The sequence below is a fragment of the Vicugna pacos genome, chromosome 16 (assembly GCF_048564905.1).
Source record: "Vicugna pacos chromosome 16, VicPac4, whole genome shotgun sequence".
NCBI classification, from domain to species: Eukaryota; Metazoa; Chordata; class Mammalia; order Artiodactyla; family Camelidae; genus Vicugna; species Vicugna pacos.
This window is the reverse complement of record NC_133002.1, coordinates 44,249,266-44,264,042: the sequence shown is the minus strand read 5'-3', so window position 1 is coordinate 44,264,042 and position 14,777 is coordinate 44,249,266. Positions and strand designations below refer to the sequence as shown.

At 46.0% G+C, this 14,777-nt stretch overlaps 1 protein-coding gene across 1 annotated transcript in view; it reads left to right on the top strand.

The window, feature by feature from the left end:
* The first annotated feature begins 1,915 nt into the window (after positions 1-1,915).
* The window catches only part of ABR (ABR activator of RhoGEF and GTPase), a 172,753-nt gene continuing 159,891 nt past the window's right edge, over positions 1,916-14,777 (top strand). Inside the window, exon 1 of the mRNA XM_031685364.2 lies at positions 1,916-3,278. Coding sequence (XP_031541224.2) covers positions 2,237-3,278 — 1,042 coding nt within the window. The 5' untranslated portion in view covers positions 1,916-2,236. The remainder of the gene's footprint in view (positions 3,279-14,777) is intronic.

Genomic DNA, 14,777 nt, shown 5'->3' with positions numbered 1-14,777 from the left:
AAACTTTGTCAAGGAAGGAAATTACAGAGTTGAGAAGCCTCTGTGGGAAGCATGTCTGCTCCCAGCCTGGAGTGATTCACCACTGGAGCAGCTAAGCAGGGACTACAGAGTGGGGATTCGTTTGTCTGCGTGTTCGTTCATTCATTCATTTCTTTCATTCAACAATTATCAGTTCTCTCTCAATGACACTTTGCAAGAAGTAGCAAGAATACAAAGGTGGAAAAGACATAATCCCTGACCTTGAGAGGAGGTTACGTAAGAAAGGGACACAAAAGATGTCACTAATAATTGACATATAGCAGAACAAGGGCAAAGATAAAGACACATACAGGATGGAGTGTGGCACAAAGAGGAGGGAGAGGGGCCAGAAAAAGTTTCTTAGAGGTGAAGCTTTCTTAGCTGGGTCTTAAAGGAGGGTTGGAGTCCCGCAGGCAGCAGGGAGTTACGCCTGTGTGTAGGGACAGGCGTTCTAAGAAGAAAAGGCACCCATAAAGAGCTAGGTGTCTTTAAGGACAGCGTGGAGTTGGTAAGGCTAAAGCCTAGAAGGAAGGTAGAGTAGTAGGCAGAGACCAAATGTAGGATGACCTCATTTGTCACTAAAAGGAGTCTGGACTCCATCCTGGAGGTATGAGGAGCCACTGGAGGGTTTTGAACAAAAGCATGACTCTATCTCATTTTTAGTTAAGAAACAGCTTCCTGGTATCTTCCCAATATCCGGCCTTGAGGGATAGGCTGAAAGTGATTGAAAAATGGAGAGGGATGGCCTGTGCAGATGATTCAGGTGAGCGGCCAGTGGCAGGGGGTTGGAGAGAAGGGGTCGCCGAGTTTAGCTCCAGGGCCCAAAGAGCTTTGTGAGCAGGCAGAATTTCCAACTGCCAAGTCACTTAGAGTATCAATTTCCTTAACCTTAAAATGAAGAAAATGTGAATCACCGACAAGGTCCCCGCCCTGTGGCAAGCATGAGACAGTTTATCAGGCCCTCTCTGCAGACAGTGGGATCTCACGAGCCAAGACCCTGGAAAAGCGGTGCAGCCAGTTGTGGAGGATAGGCGAGGCGGGAGCCCGCATCCACCCCATAGCGAGTGCCAGCCCAGGCTCGGGTTCCTTTCTTTTCCTCCCCAGGGGAAGTGTTGAGGCCACAAAGAGGAAGTGGAGTGGAGGGTCCTCTTACACGCCCAGGTATCTAAGACCCCTACAGTCATGGTTTGATTCAGTCACACGGAGTCACACTGGAGAACCCTCAGTTTTTAAGTCACAGGGGCCTAGGACTGTCACTCGTGCCTATTTCTCCCCCGAAAAGCTCTAGTGAACATGGAGAGACAGCTTTAAAGGGTCTCAAAAACCAAACCAAAACAAAAACAAACAAAACAAAACCAAAAACAAACCCAAAACCCCAGTTATATCCCCAGCTATGGAATAAACAGCTCTGTGATTTTGGACAAGTCAGTTCAAGACGCTCAATAAATCCTGGCTCAGGACAACCCCGCCGGTCAGCAGACGGCTGCCTTCGACACCTGTCTTAGCCGCTGCGCCACATCGCCTTTCCTCCACCTTTTCCTTCTTGGTCCCAGGCACCGCCCTGACCCTGGACAGGCGAGGCTGCGGAGGGCCGGCCGGCGGGCGGGAGCTTGGCTGCGGCCCAGGGCGCCCCCGCGCGCTCCCTTCCCGCGGCTGCCGCCTCCCTGGCCGCGCGCCCCCGCGCTGGTGTGCAGGGAGCCCGCGCGGACAGCGCTGGCGGCGGCGAGAGCCGCGCAGCCCGACTGGCCAGGAAGGTGCGAGTCGGCCTACGGCGGCCAGTTTCGAGCGTGGTCGGCGCCTCCGGGGTGGGTGGCACCGCAGGCCCGCCCCGCGGGGGCCTCTCGCAGCCCAGCCCATGCAGCCCCGAGGCGCCCGCGAGGCTCCGCCCCCGCCGCTGCTGTCCTGAAGCCAGAGCTCCCGGGGCGTCCTGCCCGGTGCGGGGGCTGCAGACCGCCGGCTCCGCGCGCCCTGCTTGGGCGGGCCCAGAGCCCCCAGGCGCCTGCCTCCGCCGAGTGCCGCTGACGTCAGAGAGGCGAAACCCAGAAGAAGAAGAAAAAAGACACGAGGGCGGAAGGGGAAAAACTTTATTTTTTCTCATATTATCTTCTGGGGCTGAAGTGAAGGGCAGGAGACTGCGCAGCGCAGAGAGAGCCGGGCGCGACCCCAGCCCGCTGCACGCGGAGGAGCTGGGCCACGGAGGCCCGAAGGGGCGCCCGGTATGTGGGATCCCCAGGACTTTGAACGCCACTGGCAGGCCGAGTTCCCTGGGGAGGAGGCGCCAGTCATGCATCTGGATTCGGTGCTGGACATGGAGCGCGAGCTGGAGCGCAGCAAACTCAAACTGAAGTACCTGCAACAGGTGCTGGCTGAGGAGAAGTTCAAAGTCGTCTACCTGCAGGCGGCCCTGGAGAAGCGAGACCTCCCCTGCGGGCGCCTGGAGGAGGGAGACGGCGACAGCGGGGGGGTCTCGGCCGAGGAGCCGGCGCCGGCGGGACCGGAGCAGGCGCCACCGCCGCGCAAGAAGGAGGGTGCATCAGGCTTCGGCGGAGGACCCCCCGGGCCTTCGCTCCCCGACCCAGAGGTGGCCGCGAAGGCCAAGAGCCCCTCCTACGTGTGTCTGGACCTTCCTACCTGGCCCGGGGCGGCGGGGGCAGGGGGCGCGGTGCGCAGCTTGACCGCCGCCATTCACCAACAGATGCTGCAGTCTCGCCTCCTCTTCAGGGCCCAGGAGGGCTGCGCGCCCCCCGGCCACGATGGCACAGTTCCCAGCGCCCCGGGAGAGGAGCGGTCCTCCGGGACCCGCGCGGGGCGGGGCTCGGAGGAGGGCGACCCGGACGCCTCTGGCGCTGACGATGGTGGTGACAGCAGTGACCACGACTTCGAGATGGTGGATTTGAACGAGAAATTCGTCCTCGGCCAGTTGCTCATAGCCCCCTGCCTGCCCGAGACCTGCGATGAGGCCGAAAAGCCGGCGCGGGCGTGCAGCTCCCATCGCTGGATGCACCTGATCCCTGGGAACCGGCGGCAGCAGCGCAGGAGCCGCGACCTGGAGCAGCTGGAGGCAGAGGCCAAGGACTGGCGGGGCTCGCCCCCGGCGGCAGATGAGCGCCCCCGGCGTGGCGCTCGGGAGCCCCTCCCCCTGTGGCGGCGCAAGAGGTTCCTGGGGCTGCCTGAGCGAGACTCGCCCAGCCACAGCTCGCCTGAGAGGGGCAGTGACTGCAGCCACAACAGCTCTGACCACGACGACGGCTCCTCTGCAGGTAGGCGCAACCCTCTCTAAATCCCAGCCTCGCCTATCCCGGGAGCTGCTGGTGGCTTCCTGCGTCCTTCCCTGGCACACCTTGTAGGTTCTGTTAAACCTCAGGCGCCTGGGCTGAGAGATAAGATTTACCTGTTTACCTTGAAGGCACTTGTGGAACTTAAAAAAAAAAGAAAGAAAAAAGAAAGACGGTGCAAAGTGATAATCCACTTGGGCGAGTTTAAGAAAATAAGCATTGTGAGGATGGGGGGGTGGGGCGGTTGAGATGGAATGATGTGCTCCACCAGACCATGGGAGGAACCTGAGGCCTCAGCTTTCTACTCTATTGCAGCATCACAGCCCTCCCCGCCTACAGCTCATCCTCTGCAGGTCGGTCAGATTTCCTTGCCACGTTCTTCTCTGCACAAATTCCAGTGGCTCCCATTTTCCCCAGATTCCTTGATGTGGAAGTCTAAATCTTCCAATTAATTTCCTGAACTTACCTCTCATCTTCTTCAGCTTGTATCTTGTGTGCTGGCCAAAATGAAAGAGACTTTAACTGTGGGGAAGTTTCCTTTCCTGACTGCCCCCTTCCTAGAAGGCGGCACCTGATCTGTCAGCTTCCTAGAAGCCTAGGAGCCTGCGTGGGAAGGGGAGGACTTAGAATCATAGAGTTTTCAAGCTGGCCTAGTGCCCAGAGATCATGTTTAGTGCAGTGTCTTCATTTGATAAAGGAGGAAATTGAAGCTCAGAAAGATTAAGTGCTTGTTGGAGTGAGCTGGGACCTCTACGCCTGCCTCCTGTCATTTGCTGCCTCCCTTCACATCTGCCCCTTCTTCTAAGGACAGGACCTGGTCTTAACTATCTTATGGTGGAATCCCCTTGTGATGGTCAACACGGTGCCTTGTGTATAGTAAGTGCTCAATAAATATTTATTGAATAAATGGATGATTGAACTGAGTGTGTCTCCCAGCCACTCATCTCCCCATAGGTCAGAGAGTGGGAAAGGGGCTAAGGAGGAAAGGACAGATAGGGATGTGGGGTATCCTGTGACTGGCCCTTTGCTGCCCCAGGGGCTGTCAGGGTCTCCTCAGCCATAGGGAAAACATAAATTGTCATCTGACTGGGTGAAGCTGTGACCAGGAACTTAAGAAGCCTTCCTGTTCAGTGTAGGAGGGAAAAAAAAGAAATCACTGATGCTGGGATTGTTCCAAAATCTCCATTATTAGATCTTATCTGAGTGAGTTTGCATTTGAATGAAAAACTGTCCACTTTGCTAAAAGCACATTTGGAAGGGCCATCAAGTCATCTGTTGTGATCAATTACACTTATTCATTAGCAGAGACTGGCTGCTTTTCCCATAGGCAGTGCTTTTGCTGCCCATGCTAGTAACATTTTTATGTGCCCCTTTAACTGAGAGTCTGAAGATTTCACTTTCGTGCCAAGTTCCAAATGCCCTCAGTGGAGGCTACCTAGGTGGCCGAGAGTTGCTTTAGAGCTGGCTCCAGTCCCATCTCCTCCCAGAGCCACATCAATCACCATCAATCACCCTGCCAGGTGTGCCCAATGCACTGGATTTTCCCCAGGAGGTGATTTTTATTCCTGTGTGCTGTCTCTTCTCTCCTTAAAGGCACTCTAGCACATAGAGGGCCTTGATTCAGATTAGGAACTAGCTTTCCCTCTGGCCTAACAATTTACAAAAGGTGCTCCCTCTGGGTGGACCAGTGATTAAAAAAAGATTTTCCCCCTTCTGCACTGAAGGCACATGTCTGGCACTCATGGTATTGGCTAATGGTGCCTGGGCTATTTTTCAGGCTCCATTCCAGGACCCCTCTGCAGGGTAGGGCAGGATTGTGTAGGGAACCCTTGAACACCGGCCTCCCATCTTCAAAGCTCCCCAGTGAGGAAGTGAATGGAGATGAACATGCATATCCATACATGCGTGCAACACGTCCATGCACGCCTATACATGTGTACACATGTGCACAGTGTCACATACAAGTGTGCATGTGGCACAATCTAGGAGGAAGAGGCTTCATATATACAGGAGGCACTGGAGTGGCGAGATTAAGGACAGGAGTTTTCCATTGTGGGTGACAGCCTGCTGAAATCAGCGTAGTGGGGAGTGAAAGCGTTGTGAAACCTTCTTTGGCCACCCTTGGTCTTCCCTGCTTTATTTTTCGCCATAGTGCTCACAAAATTATTACCACAGTTGCTACCATTTTGCATGTGGATTTTATTTACTTTCTCTTTCTGGTAAATGCAAGCTCCAAGAGGGCAAGGATTTTTTTTTCTCTCTTTCATCCACTGACGTAGCCTCCAAAGCCTAGAGCAATGTCTAACACATAGTAGGTGTTCCACAAATATTTGTCGAGTGATATATATTTTTTTTAATGGGTTGCAATATAATAGAAAGCATCAGAATGCATGGCACATGGTGATGGTGCATAGTTTCTGTTTTAAAACTTTGTTTCAGTTATGTATAACTGTCTGAGTGTATACTGGGTCCTGATGTAGAATGTACTTCTTGCTGTGGATTGGGCCAAAAGATTTGAAAATGCTGATAAAGACCATGGGCTCTGAAGCTGGACTGCTTGCATGACCTTGGGAGAAGTTATTTGAATTTTCTGTGTCTGTTTTCTAATCTGTTAAATGGGACTAATAAACACTGCTCACATCAGACCATTGATAAGAGGAATGGGATATTTCTCAAGGGCTTTGAACAGGCCCTGACACATAGTAAGCACCCACAGTATTAACTATGACTGTAGGTTTTCTTTGAGTTGATGCTTCAACTTTGTGCCTACTCCTGTTGTAAGCATTTTACACGTATTAACTCATACTCCACAACAGCTTCGTAAGACAGGCACTATTATTATTTCCACTTAACATATGAGAAGCATGAGGCCCAGAGAGCTTAAATAAGCCTGCTTATGCCCACCCAGCTTATAAGCAGCATTTAGGATTTGAATCCACACAGTCTAACTCTCGAGTCCAAGCTTTTAAACAGCAAGCTCTTCTGCCTCAAACACCAACACTTACTTCTCAGGGTAGTTATGAAAATTAAGTACAATCAAATATTTAAAGAGTTTAGTTTATTAACACAGTGACCATTAAATGCATACATGTGTTTGTGTATATGCGTGTATGCATCATTATTATTATATTATTATTATCTTCTTTATTATTAAAGTCCCCAGCAGACCCCAGTTCATCTGCTGCTGAGGTTAACCAGCAGGGCTCCCACCCACCCATAGCGCTCCTGGGTGGTCTTGGCCTCACAGGTGAGCAGACCACCTGCTGGATTTTGGATCTCCGCTCCTCAGCTGGGAGCATCTGGGCAGACACAACTGCATGCCCACATGTGGAGGCCCTGGTATTTTTCCTTTCAGATGTTAACATGCTTCTCTGCCATCCCTGCCTTAGAGATTGGGTAACCTGTTCTTCTCAGGGTTTACATATTCCTTCTGTAGCCTGTGGCAAACCCTGTGCCACGCGTGGACCAAAGTGCACTCTTCCAGCAAAAGCCCAAGTCAGGCATCCTTTTGACTGGCAGCAACTATTCATCTGGTATTCTGATTTTAATTCAGATGACAAAATAAATATCATTAATATTTGAAATTGGTAGCATTTTCTCCTTGCATTAAACTTTGCTCAGTGGTGGAAAAACAGTCTCTATTTTTGCCAGCCCTTGGAAATCATTCATTCATTCGTGTGTCCATTACACTCAACAATGATTTACCAGGTCTTACTTTGTGCCAGGTTTGTGTTAAGGGCCAAGACTGCAAAAGTTGGTGACCTGCCCTCAAGGTTCTCACTGGCCTTTTTGCTTCTAGGGTGGAAACTAAAAGTTTTTAGATAAACAACTTTCTAGGAGGTAACTTGTTAAATCCTGAAATGGGTAAGGACTGTCATTTAGAACCTCAGCGACATTCAAGAGCCTAGAACAGGAAGAGATCTTAGGGTTGGTCTAAGGGTCTTCCTGCCCCTCTTCAGACAGATGAGGACCCAGGAGCCCTAAAAGTAACCTCAGGGTCAGAGGCTCATGACCCTCAAAGCAATGTCTATGAGCCAGATCTAGGCTCTTTCTGTTATATCTTATGGCCTTTTTTTTCCCCTGAAATTTTAAGCAAAGAACACTTAAGATATGAGTCCTGTCAAAATCATAGCAACAGGAGCAGCAGACCATCTCATGTAGCCTCATTTAGTGAGTGGAAGTTATTCATCCCATTTTATAGGTGAATATGCTGAGGCTAGGAGAAGTGAAGAAATTTACCCAGCATCAGACAGCTTATGGTGAGGAAACCATAAACAAAACAGAAAGACAACCTATGGAATGGGAGGAAATATTTGCAAACGATGTGACTGACAAGGGCGTAACTTCTAGAATATACAAACAGCTCATACAACTCAAAAACAAACAAACAAAAAAGAGGAAAAACTACAACAAAAATAGTCAAAAAATGGGCAGAAGACCTAAGCAGACATTTCTCCAATGAAGACATACAGGTGGCCAACAGGCACATGAAAGGATGCTCAATATCACTAATTATGAGAGAAATGCAAATCAAACTGCAGTGAGGTATCTCCTCACACCAGTCAGAATGACCATCTTTAAAAAGTTAACAAACAGTAAAAGCTGGAGAGGATGTAGGGAAAAGAAAACCCTCTTACACTGTTGGTGGGAATGTAATTTGGTGCAGCCACTATGGAAAACAGAAGGGAGATTCCTTTAAAAACTAAAAATAGACTTATCATATGATCCAGCAATCCCACTCCTGGGCGTATATCTGGAGGAAGCTCTAATCGAAAACATATACGCACCCCCATATTTATAGCAGCACTATTTACATAGCCAAGACAGGGAAGCAGCCTAAATGTCCACTGACAGATGATTGGATAAAGATGTGGTATACATATAAAACTACTCAGCCATAAAAAAGAGTGAAATAATGCCATTTGCAGCAACATGGATGGGCCTAGAGATAATCATACCAACTGAAGTAAGTCAGACAGACAAAGACAAATATCACATGATATCACTCACATGTGGAATCTAAAATAAACGAGACTAATGAACTTACTTACAAAACAGAAACAGACTCACAGACATAGAAAACAAACTTATGGTTACTGAAGTAGAAAAGGGGAGAAGGGATAGATTAGGGGTTTAGAATTAGCAGATACAAACTACTAGATACAAAATAGATAAACAGCAAGGTCCTACTGCATAGCACAGGGAACTAACTATAGTCAATATCTTGTAAAAACCTATAATGAAAAAGAATATATATATATATATATATATGTATGACTGAATCATTATGCTGTACACCAGAAACTAACACAACATTGTAAATCAACTATACTTCAATTAAAAAAATAATAATAAATGATCGTAATTTAAAAAAAAACAGCCTGTGGTGGAGTCGGCACTGGAGCTTGGATCAGGCTTACAAAGCTGACACTCTTTACCTTCCGGTGTGTGTAATGCTATCCTGGGCCAGGTATAGACTTACAGATTTCTCTGGTTGGGAGGCCCTGCCATCAGATTCTGCCAGGCTGCCGGTGGGGACTTTTTATTTTTAATCTTCATGGGAAATGCATTTCCTACTAGGGACTCATGTTACCTGCTTCATTTGTAACCTGATGGGTTTTTTTCCCCTTCCTGTTAGTGACTAATGAGGTTTTCGCTCCAGGAAGAATTCCTTGTGTTCAGTGGATGTGACTGAATATCTTAATTCAAAGTATTGAATTTTCAGCCTTAGCTGTGACAGAGTAGTTTTTTTTTTTTTCTGTTCCCTGTTGTGGAGAGATATTAAGAAATTATTTGAGACACATGAGCTAGTGGTTGGCTGTGATTCATTTGTAACCAGAGTTGACATGGTGTCTCTGTTTGCTTGGGCCTTTAATGCTTGCCATCTCTCCCGCCCCTCACCCCCACCATCCTAGCACCATCTACTCCCCATGAACACATCACTAGCCCCCCAGAGAGTGTGGGTGGGCCTGTTTAACTGTGTCTTCCTCCTCTACAAGTGGTAAATGCAGCCAAGCCTGGGAACTTTTCTGTTCTTCTCATCTGTTTTTCTTCTGGTGAAGAGACTACAAAGCAGTTAGCTCTATATTTGACTCGATCTTTATGTTTTAAAGTTAGGATCCTCATAGCTTTTCCTGGCTTTGAAAGAATGGTACAAACCCTTTCCTCATCTGAAAAATGGGCATGATTTTACCTCGCCTGCAGGATTGTGATGCTTACCTTGGATAAGTTACTGAGTCTCTAAGGCCCAGTTCCTTGTCTGCCAAATGGGGGTGATAACAGTAGGACCATGTCATAGACTTGTGACGCTTCAGTGAGATCCTCTGTGTACAGTGTGTAGCACATGGCAGGGCACTTGAGTGTTTAATAAATCTTAGATGGTGTTATTGTTACTGTCTTAAGTCCAGGAACTTTCAGTTGGCTGAACCAGGCCATAGCTCATACGTCTCTTCATGTAATGAAGTTCCCTAAGCCTCTTTGTCTGCCTCTTTCTCTTTCTTACTCCCCTCCAGATCCGGAGGTGTTTTGCTTTTTCAGAGGGATACAAACTTTCTTAGTCCTTTGTGGTTCCTGGTCCTTCTTCATTCAAGCCCTGTCCCCTACTGCCAAACCATCATCTGGCTTCTCCTTATTTCCTACTCTCTACCCACTTGGTTTCAGCCAGTGCTTATTCCTGCCCGTGTCTTTTCCTGTGCTCTTTCTGGCATTTGAGATGCCCTGCTTCCTTCACTTCCTTAGTTGCAAAGCCAGTCCTTCCTTTAAGGCCTGGCTTTTTGGTGGAACCTTGATTTGTTTAAGATATGGGTTTGCTGCATTCAACAAAACCCCCAAAAGCAAGATAGAGGGTTATTTATCGCTCATGTAAAAGAATTCTAGCGATAAGCAATCCAGGGAGAGTATGATGACTCTGTGGTCATCAGGATTTAGGCTTCTTTTTGCTTTTTTGTCTCAGGGTCGCCTCCCAGTCCAAAATAGCTGCTGGAAATCCAGCCATCACATTCATGTTTCAGACAGGAATTAGAAGAAAGGGAGAAAGGACATAAGACTGAGTAGCAGCTGTTGATCTGCCTTTTAAGGCACTTTCCTAGAAGCCTCTCTTGACAATTTCTATTTAGAGCTCATTAGCTATCTCTGACTACAAGGGAAGCTGGGAAATGTAGTATTTTATCTGGGCATATGGCCACCTCAAATAAAATAGGGGCTCTGTTACAAGGAAAAATGGAAGAATTGATATTGAGTAGGCAACTAGCAGCCTCTGGCACAAGCCTTTCCCAACTACTCCAACCCATCTTGTGGTTCTTAGAGTGAGCCCCACACTCGCACAATTGTCTTGTTATTGTGTCATCTATTAATTCATTGATCTAAGAAACAAATAGCAACTGAACGACTGCTCTGTGCAAGGCACGCCTTTTACATGTTTACTGTGAAGTGTTGCTCTCAAACTAAGAGGTCAGCTGGCTCCCTAAGAGTAGGGATCATGGCTTATGCTTCTCTTTCTCCCTCACAACAATACCTTTCATGAGGCTGGGCACATGGCAGTTACTTGATAAGTACCTTGTTGATTTTCTAATAGTCACAGATGAGAAGCTCAGTGACCACTGAAATTCCCTGACTTGGCATCGTGCCAGACAATTCTGGTTGTATAAGGTTTGCCTTGGGTTCATTCTGGTTTTGAGGAACCATAGTGAGGGGAGTGGGGTCTGGGTCATCTCTAAACATCAGGGCTGTGTTGAAGCCACACTGGCTTGTGCAGGTGTTATAGTCAATTTGGCTATTTTGGAACTTGGATTCTGTTTGGATGCTAAATTAGAATCATAAGCGGAAATGTCTGTGCCCGCCTGACTTTACCATCCGCTCTGTCTGTGTAGCTGTTTTTTACACCACGTGAATCTCTCTTGTTATTCAAGCTGCAGAGTCAATCCGCAGTCTTTCCGCAGTGAGCGTCAGCGTCGGTTGGTGTTCCTGTCTCCCCATTTGATCCCTGCTCTCATCTGCCTGAGACAAGACTGTCTGAAGGGAGCTTGCCTAGAGCTTATGTCGTATCTTGCGGCTGCTGAGAAAATGATTGTTTTAAAGTTTTTACTGATACTTGAAAGAAAGGATCTAGAAGATATTTCACTTCTACTACCTGAAGGCACCGTGATGTGTGCTTAACCTACATGACCACACTTAATATTCAGAACAATCTACTATTCTGTTCTTGCTGTAAAGTATGACCATTCTCATTTTACAGGTGAGAAAACTGAGGCTCTGACCAGTGAACTAACAAGCCCAAGTTCACTTAGAGCTAAGTGATGGGATTATTAACCCCTCGATTAAAAAATTAATTCATTAATTAATTTTATCAAGGATAATTCACATACTATAAAATTCACCTGTTTAAAGTGTACAGTTGTCGGGGGGAGGCTATAGCTCAGTGGTAGAGTGCATGCCTAGCATGCAGGAGGTCCTGGGTTCAATCCCCAGTACCTCCATTAAAAAGATAAAAAAAAAAAAACTGTGCAGTCATGGTTTTTAGTATATTCACAGAGTTGTGCAACCATCATCCCTTTTTAATTCTAGACCATTTTCATCAGGTCAAGTGGGACTGTTTTGAGTCTAGGCTTCTCCTACGACTGTACCATTTCCTTTTCTAATTTGCCCCAACACAGTGATTTAAAATAACCAGACTAGATATGGGAGAACATCAGGGCTTGTTTGGGTGAGATATGTACATAAAAGGACCATCACCTCTTAAGTCACTTTCTTCCCATCACCACAGCAGTCCTGGTGCCGCTTTGACTTGCTGCATAATGAGGCTGACCTTAATTCCTCTGGGCCCCATCCTACCCTGTTTGTATTTCCTGGACTTGGGGCAGGGGACAGAATATCTCAAACTTGAGGTTCCACAAGCACCCCTCATTTCTGCCCTGGGGTTGTAATTGACATCGTGAGAAGCACCTTATTCTGACCTATGTCTTATTTGCCTCTGTAGCCCCAGCATGTCAGAGTGCTCGGCATATAGGAAGTATTCAATATATGTTCATGAATATCTAGAGGTTCATTCCATTCCCTCTAATCTAAATCACTGCCAGAACTCATTGTTCTGCCTTGAGCCTTTCTCCTCCAGCCCCAGTTATCTTCCACATAAAAGAGTGATTGCTCTAGCCCCTAAATCTAATGAGATTAGATTGATGGGATCATGCTAGCTGTCCCTTTAAAAGGCTTTCCCCCAGTTCCTACCTAGCAACTGCTGCTTTCATGCTATTGGCCAATGTTGGGTCACATGGCCATTAGCAACAGGAAGGGCTGACAAATCAGAAATTTTCACTCTTTAGCATCTATAGTAAAGAGTGTTAAGAGAGAAGGGGACTGTGAGTGGTTTTGGAAAACCAGCTCAGTGTTGGCCCACAATCCTTCCCTGAACTTACACATTCACTCATATGAGCAATTATGAAATGATTTAAAATGGTTTGCCACTCTGTTCCCCCCACTGGATTTGGTATATTAGAAGAGGATCATTTCTTTTAATTCTAGTATTACTGCCCCAACACGATGCTGACATAGTGTGTTTATTGAACAATAGAAGAATGATTGTACATTTTCAGGTAAGAATTTTGTGGGATTTGGAATACCTTGGCAGACTATTGGGGGTTTTAAGTTTAAAACCTTTTTCATTTCTTCTTCCTCTTCTTTACATTTATCTTCATCTCTTCCTCCCCCTTCTCCTATTTTTTTTTTTTTTTTGGACCAGTAGGACAAATTGATAAGACATATTCTAGAGCTGTGATTCTCAAGGTCTGTGGTGGATTTTTCTTCCATTTTCCATTTTCAACCTCACATGCTCAAAGGAGATTTTGACACGTACCCTTCTGACTTACTGCCACATCCACTTGCCCACCAGCTGAGAATTTGCCATTTTGCAACCTTCTACCTGATAGGCATATGTTGTTTCCTGAAGGTGGTCAATGCAGAAAAAGGCTGATACTTCAAACCTGCCCAACTAGGCCCTCTGCAGCTAATGAAGACCAGTGCTAGTCATTAGGACCATAAACTAAATATTTTGGTTCCCCTTTATTCTCCAGGAACATGGTAGGTAAGATTACATTCCTGGTTCCCTTGAAATTGAGTAGGGCTATTTGCCTAGTTCTAACCAATGAATTTGAGTGGACATGATGTATGCAGCTTCCAGACTGGAGCATTTAATGCTGGTATGAGACCCTTCAGAGCACTCTTTCCCCTTAGCTACTGCAATATACAATGTTCCAATTGATGGCGATTCTATCAGCCTGGGTCCTAGAGGGAGGGCAATACAGAGCAGAGCTACTACTCAACCCTTAATGGATATATCCTAGAGTGAGAAATAAGCCATTGTTACTTTAAGCCACTGAAATATTTCGTGCTGATTTTTCCTGCTGTATTGCATCATTTATCTTGACTGATACAAACACTTGAGTTATATTCATACAGAAGAATAGCTCTCTGAGCCTCCGAAATCAAAGTATTTTCCTTGAAACCTCTAGGACCCAAACTGAAGAAGGATGTATGAGAGAGTAGGTCTCAAAAATGTGGAAAACAATGTCAGAAATGGCTAAATTGCTTCACTATTGTTTCATTCAGTGATTTGCTAGGATTTGTAAGACTCAGTAGCCGGTTATACTTATGGCTAGGATTTTTTTCCAGAGGAGACAGAGCAAAAGCAGCAATAAAGATATATGTATCAGCAGACTCCAGAGAGATTCAAAACAGGCTCTGGATGTCCTCCCTTGTCTTACACCATGTTGGATTTCTCTCTCTCTCGTAGCAAACTGCAAAGACATATGTGGAATATCTTCCCCCAGGGAAGTCTGTTTCAATCTCAAGGTTTGAGGGTTTTTTTTTTATCCTTCAAGAATAGATTATATCTATTATATGCAAATTAGTTTATTTGATTGCCAGAATAAAATGCACTTTAGGATAATATTTTATCCTGATATTTACTCAAACAACCTAACTTTATACCTAAAGGAACCAGGAAAAGAAGAACAAAGCCCAAAGTTAGTCGAAGAAAAGAAATAATAAATATCAGAGCAAAAATAAATCAAATAGAGAATTTAAAAAATAGAAAAGATCAATGAAACTAAGAGCTGATTCTTTGAAGAGATAAACAAAACTGATAAACCTTCAGCCTGACTCATCAAGGGAAAAAGAGAGGACTCAAAGAAATCAGAAAAGAAAAAGGAGAAGTTACAGTTAACACCACAGAAAGACAAAAGATATGAGAGATTACTGTAAACAGTTACACACCAATAAAATGGAAAACCTAGATGAAATGGATACATTTCTAGAAATGTACAATCTCCAAAGACTGAATCAGGAAAAAATACAAAATATGAACAGACCATTACCAGTAATGAAATTCAATCAGTAATTTAAAAAAAACCAAAAACTACCAACAAATAAAAGTCCAGAACCAGAAGCCTTCAAAGGTAAATTCTACCAAACATTTAAAGAAGAATTAATACC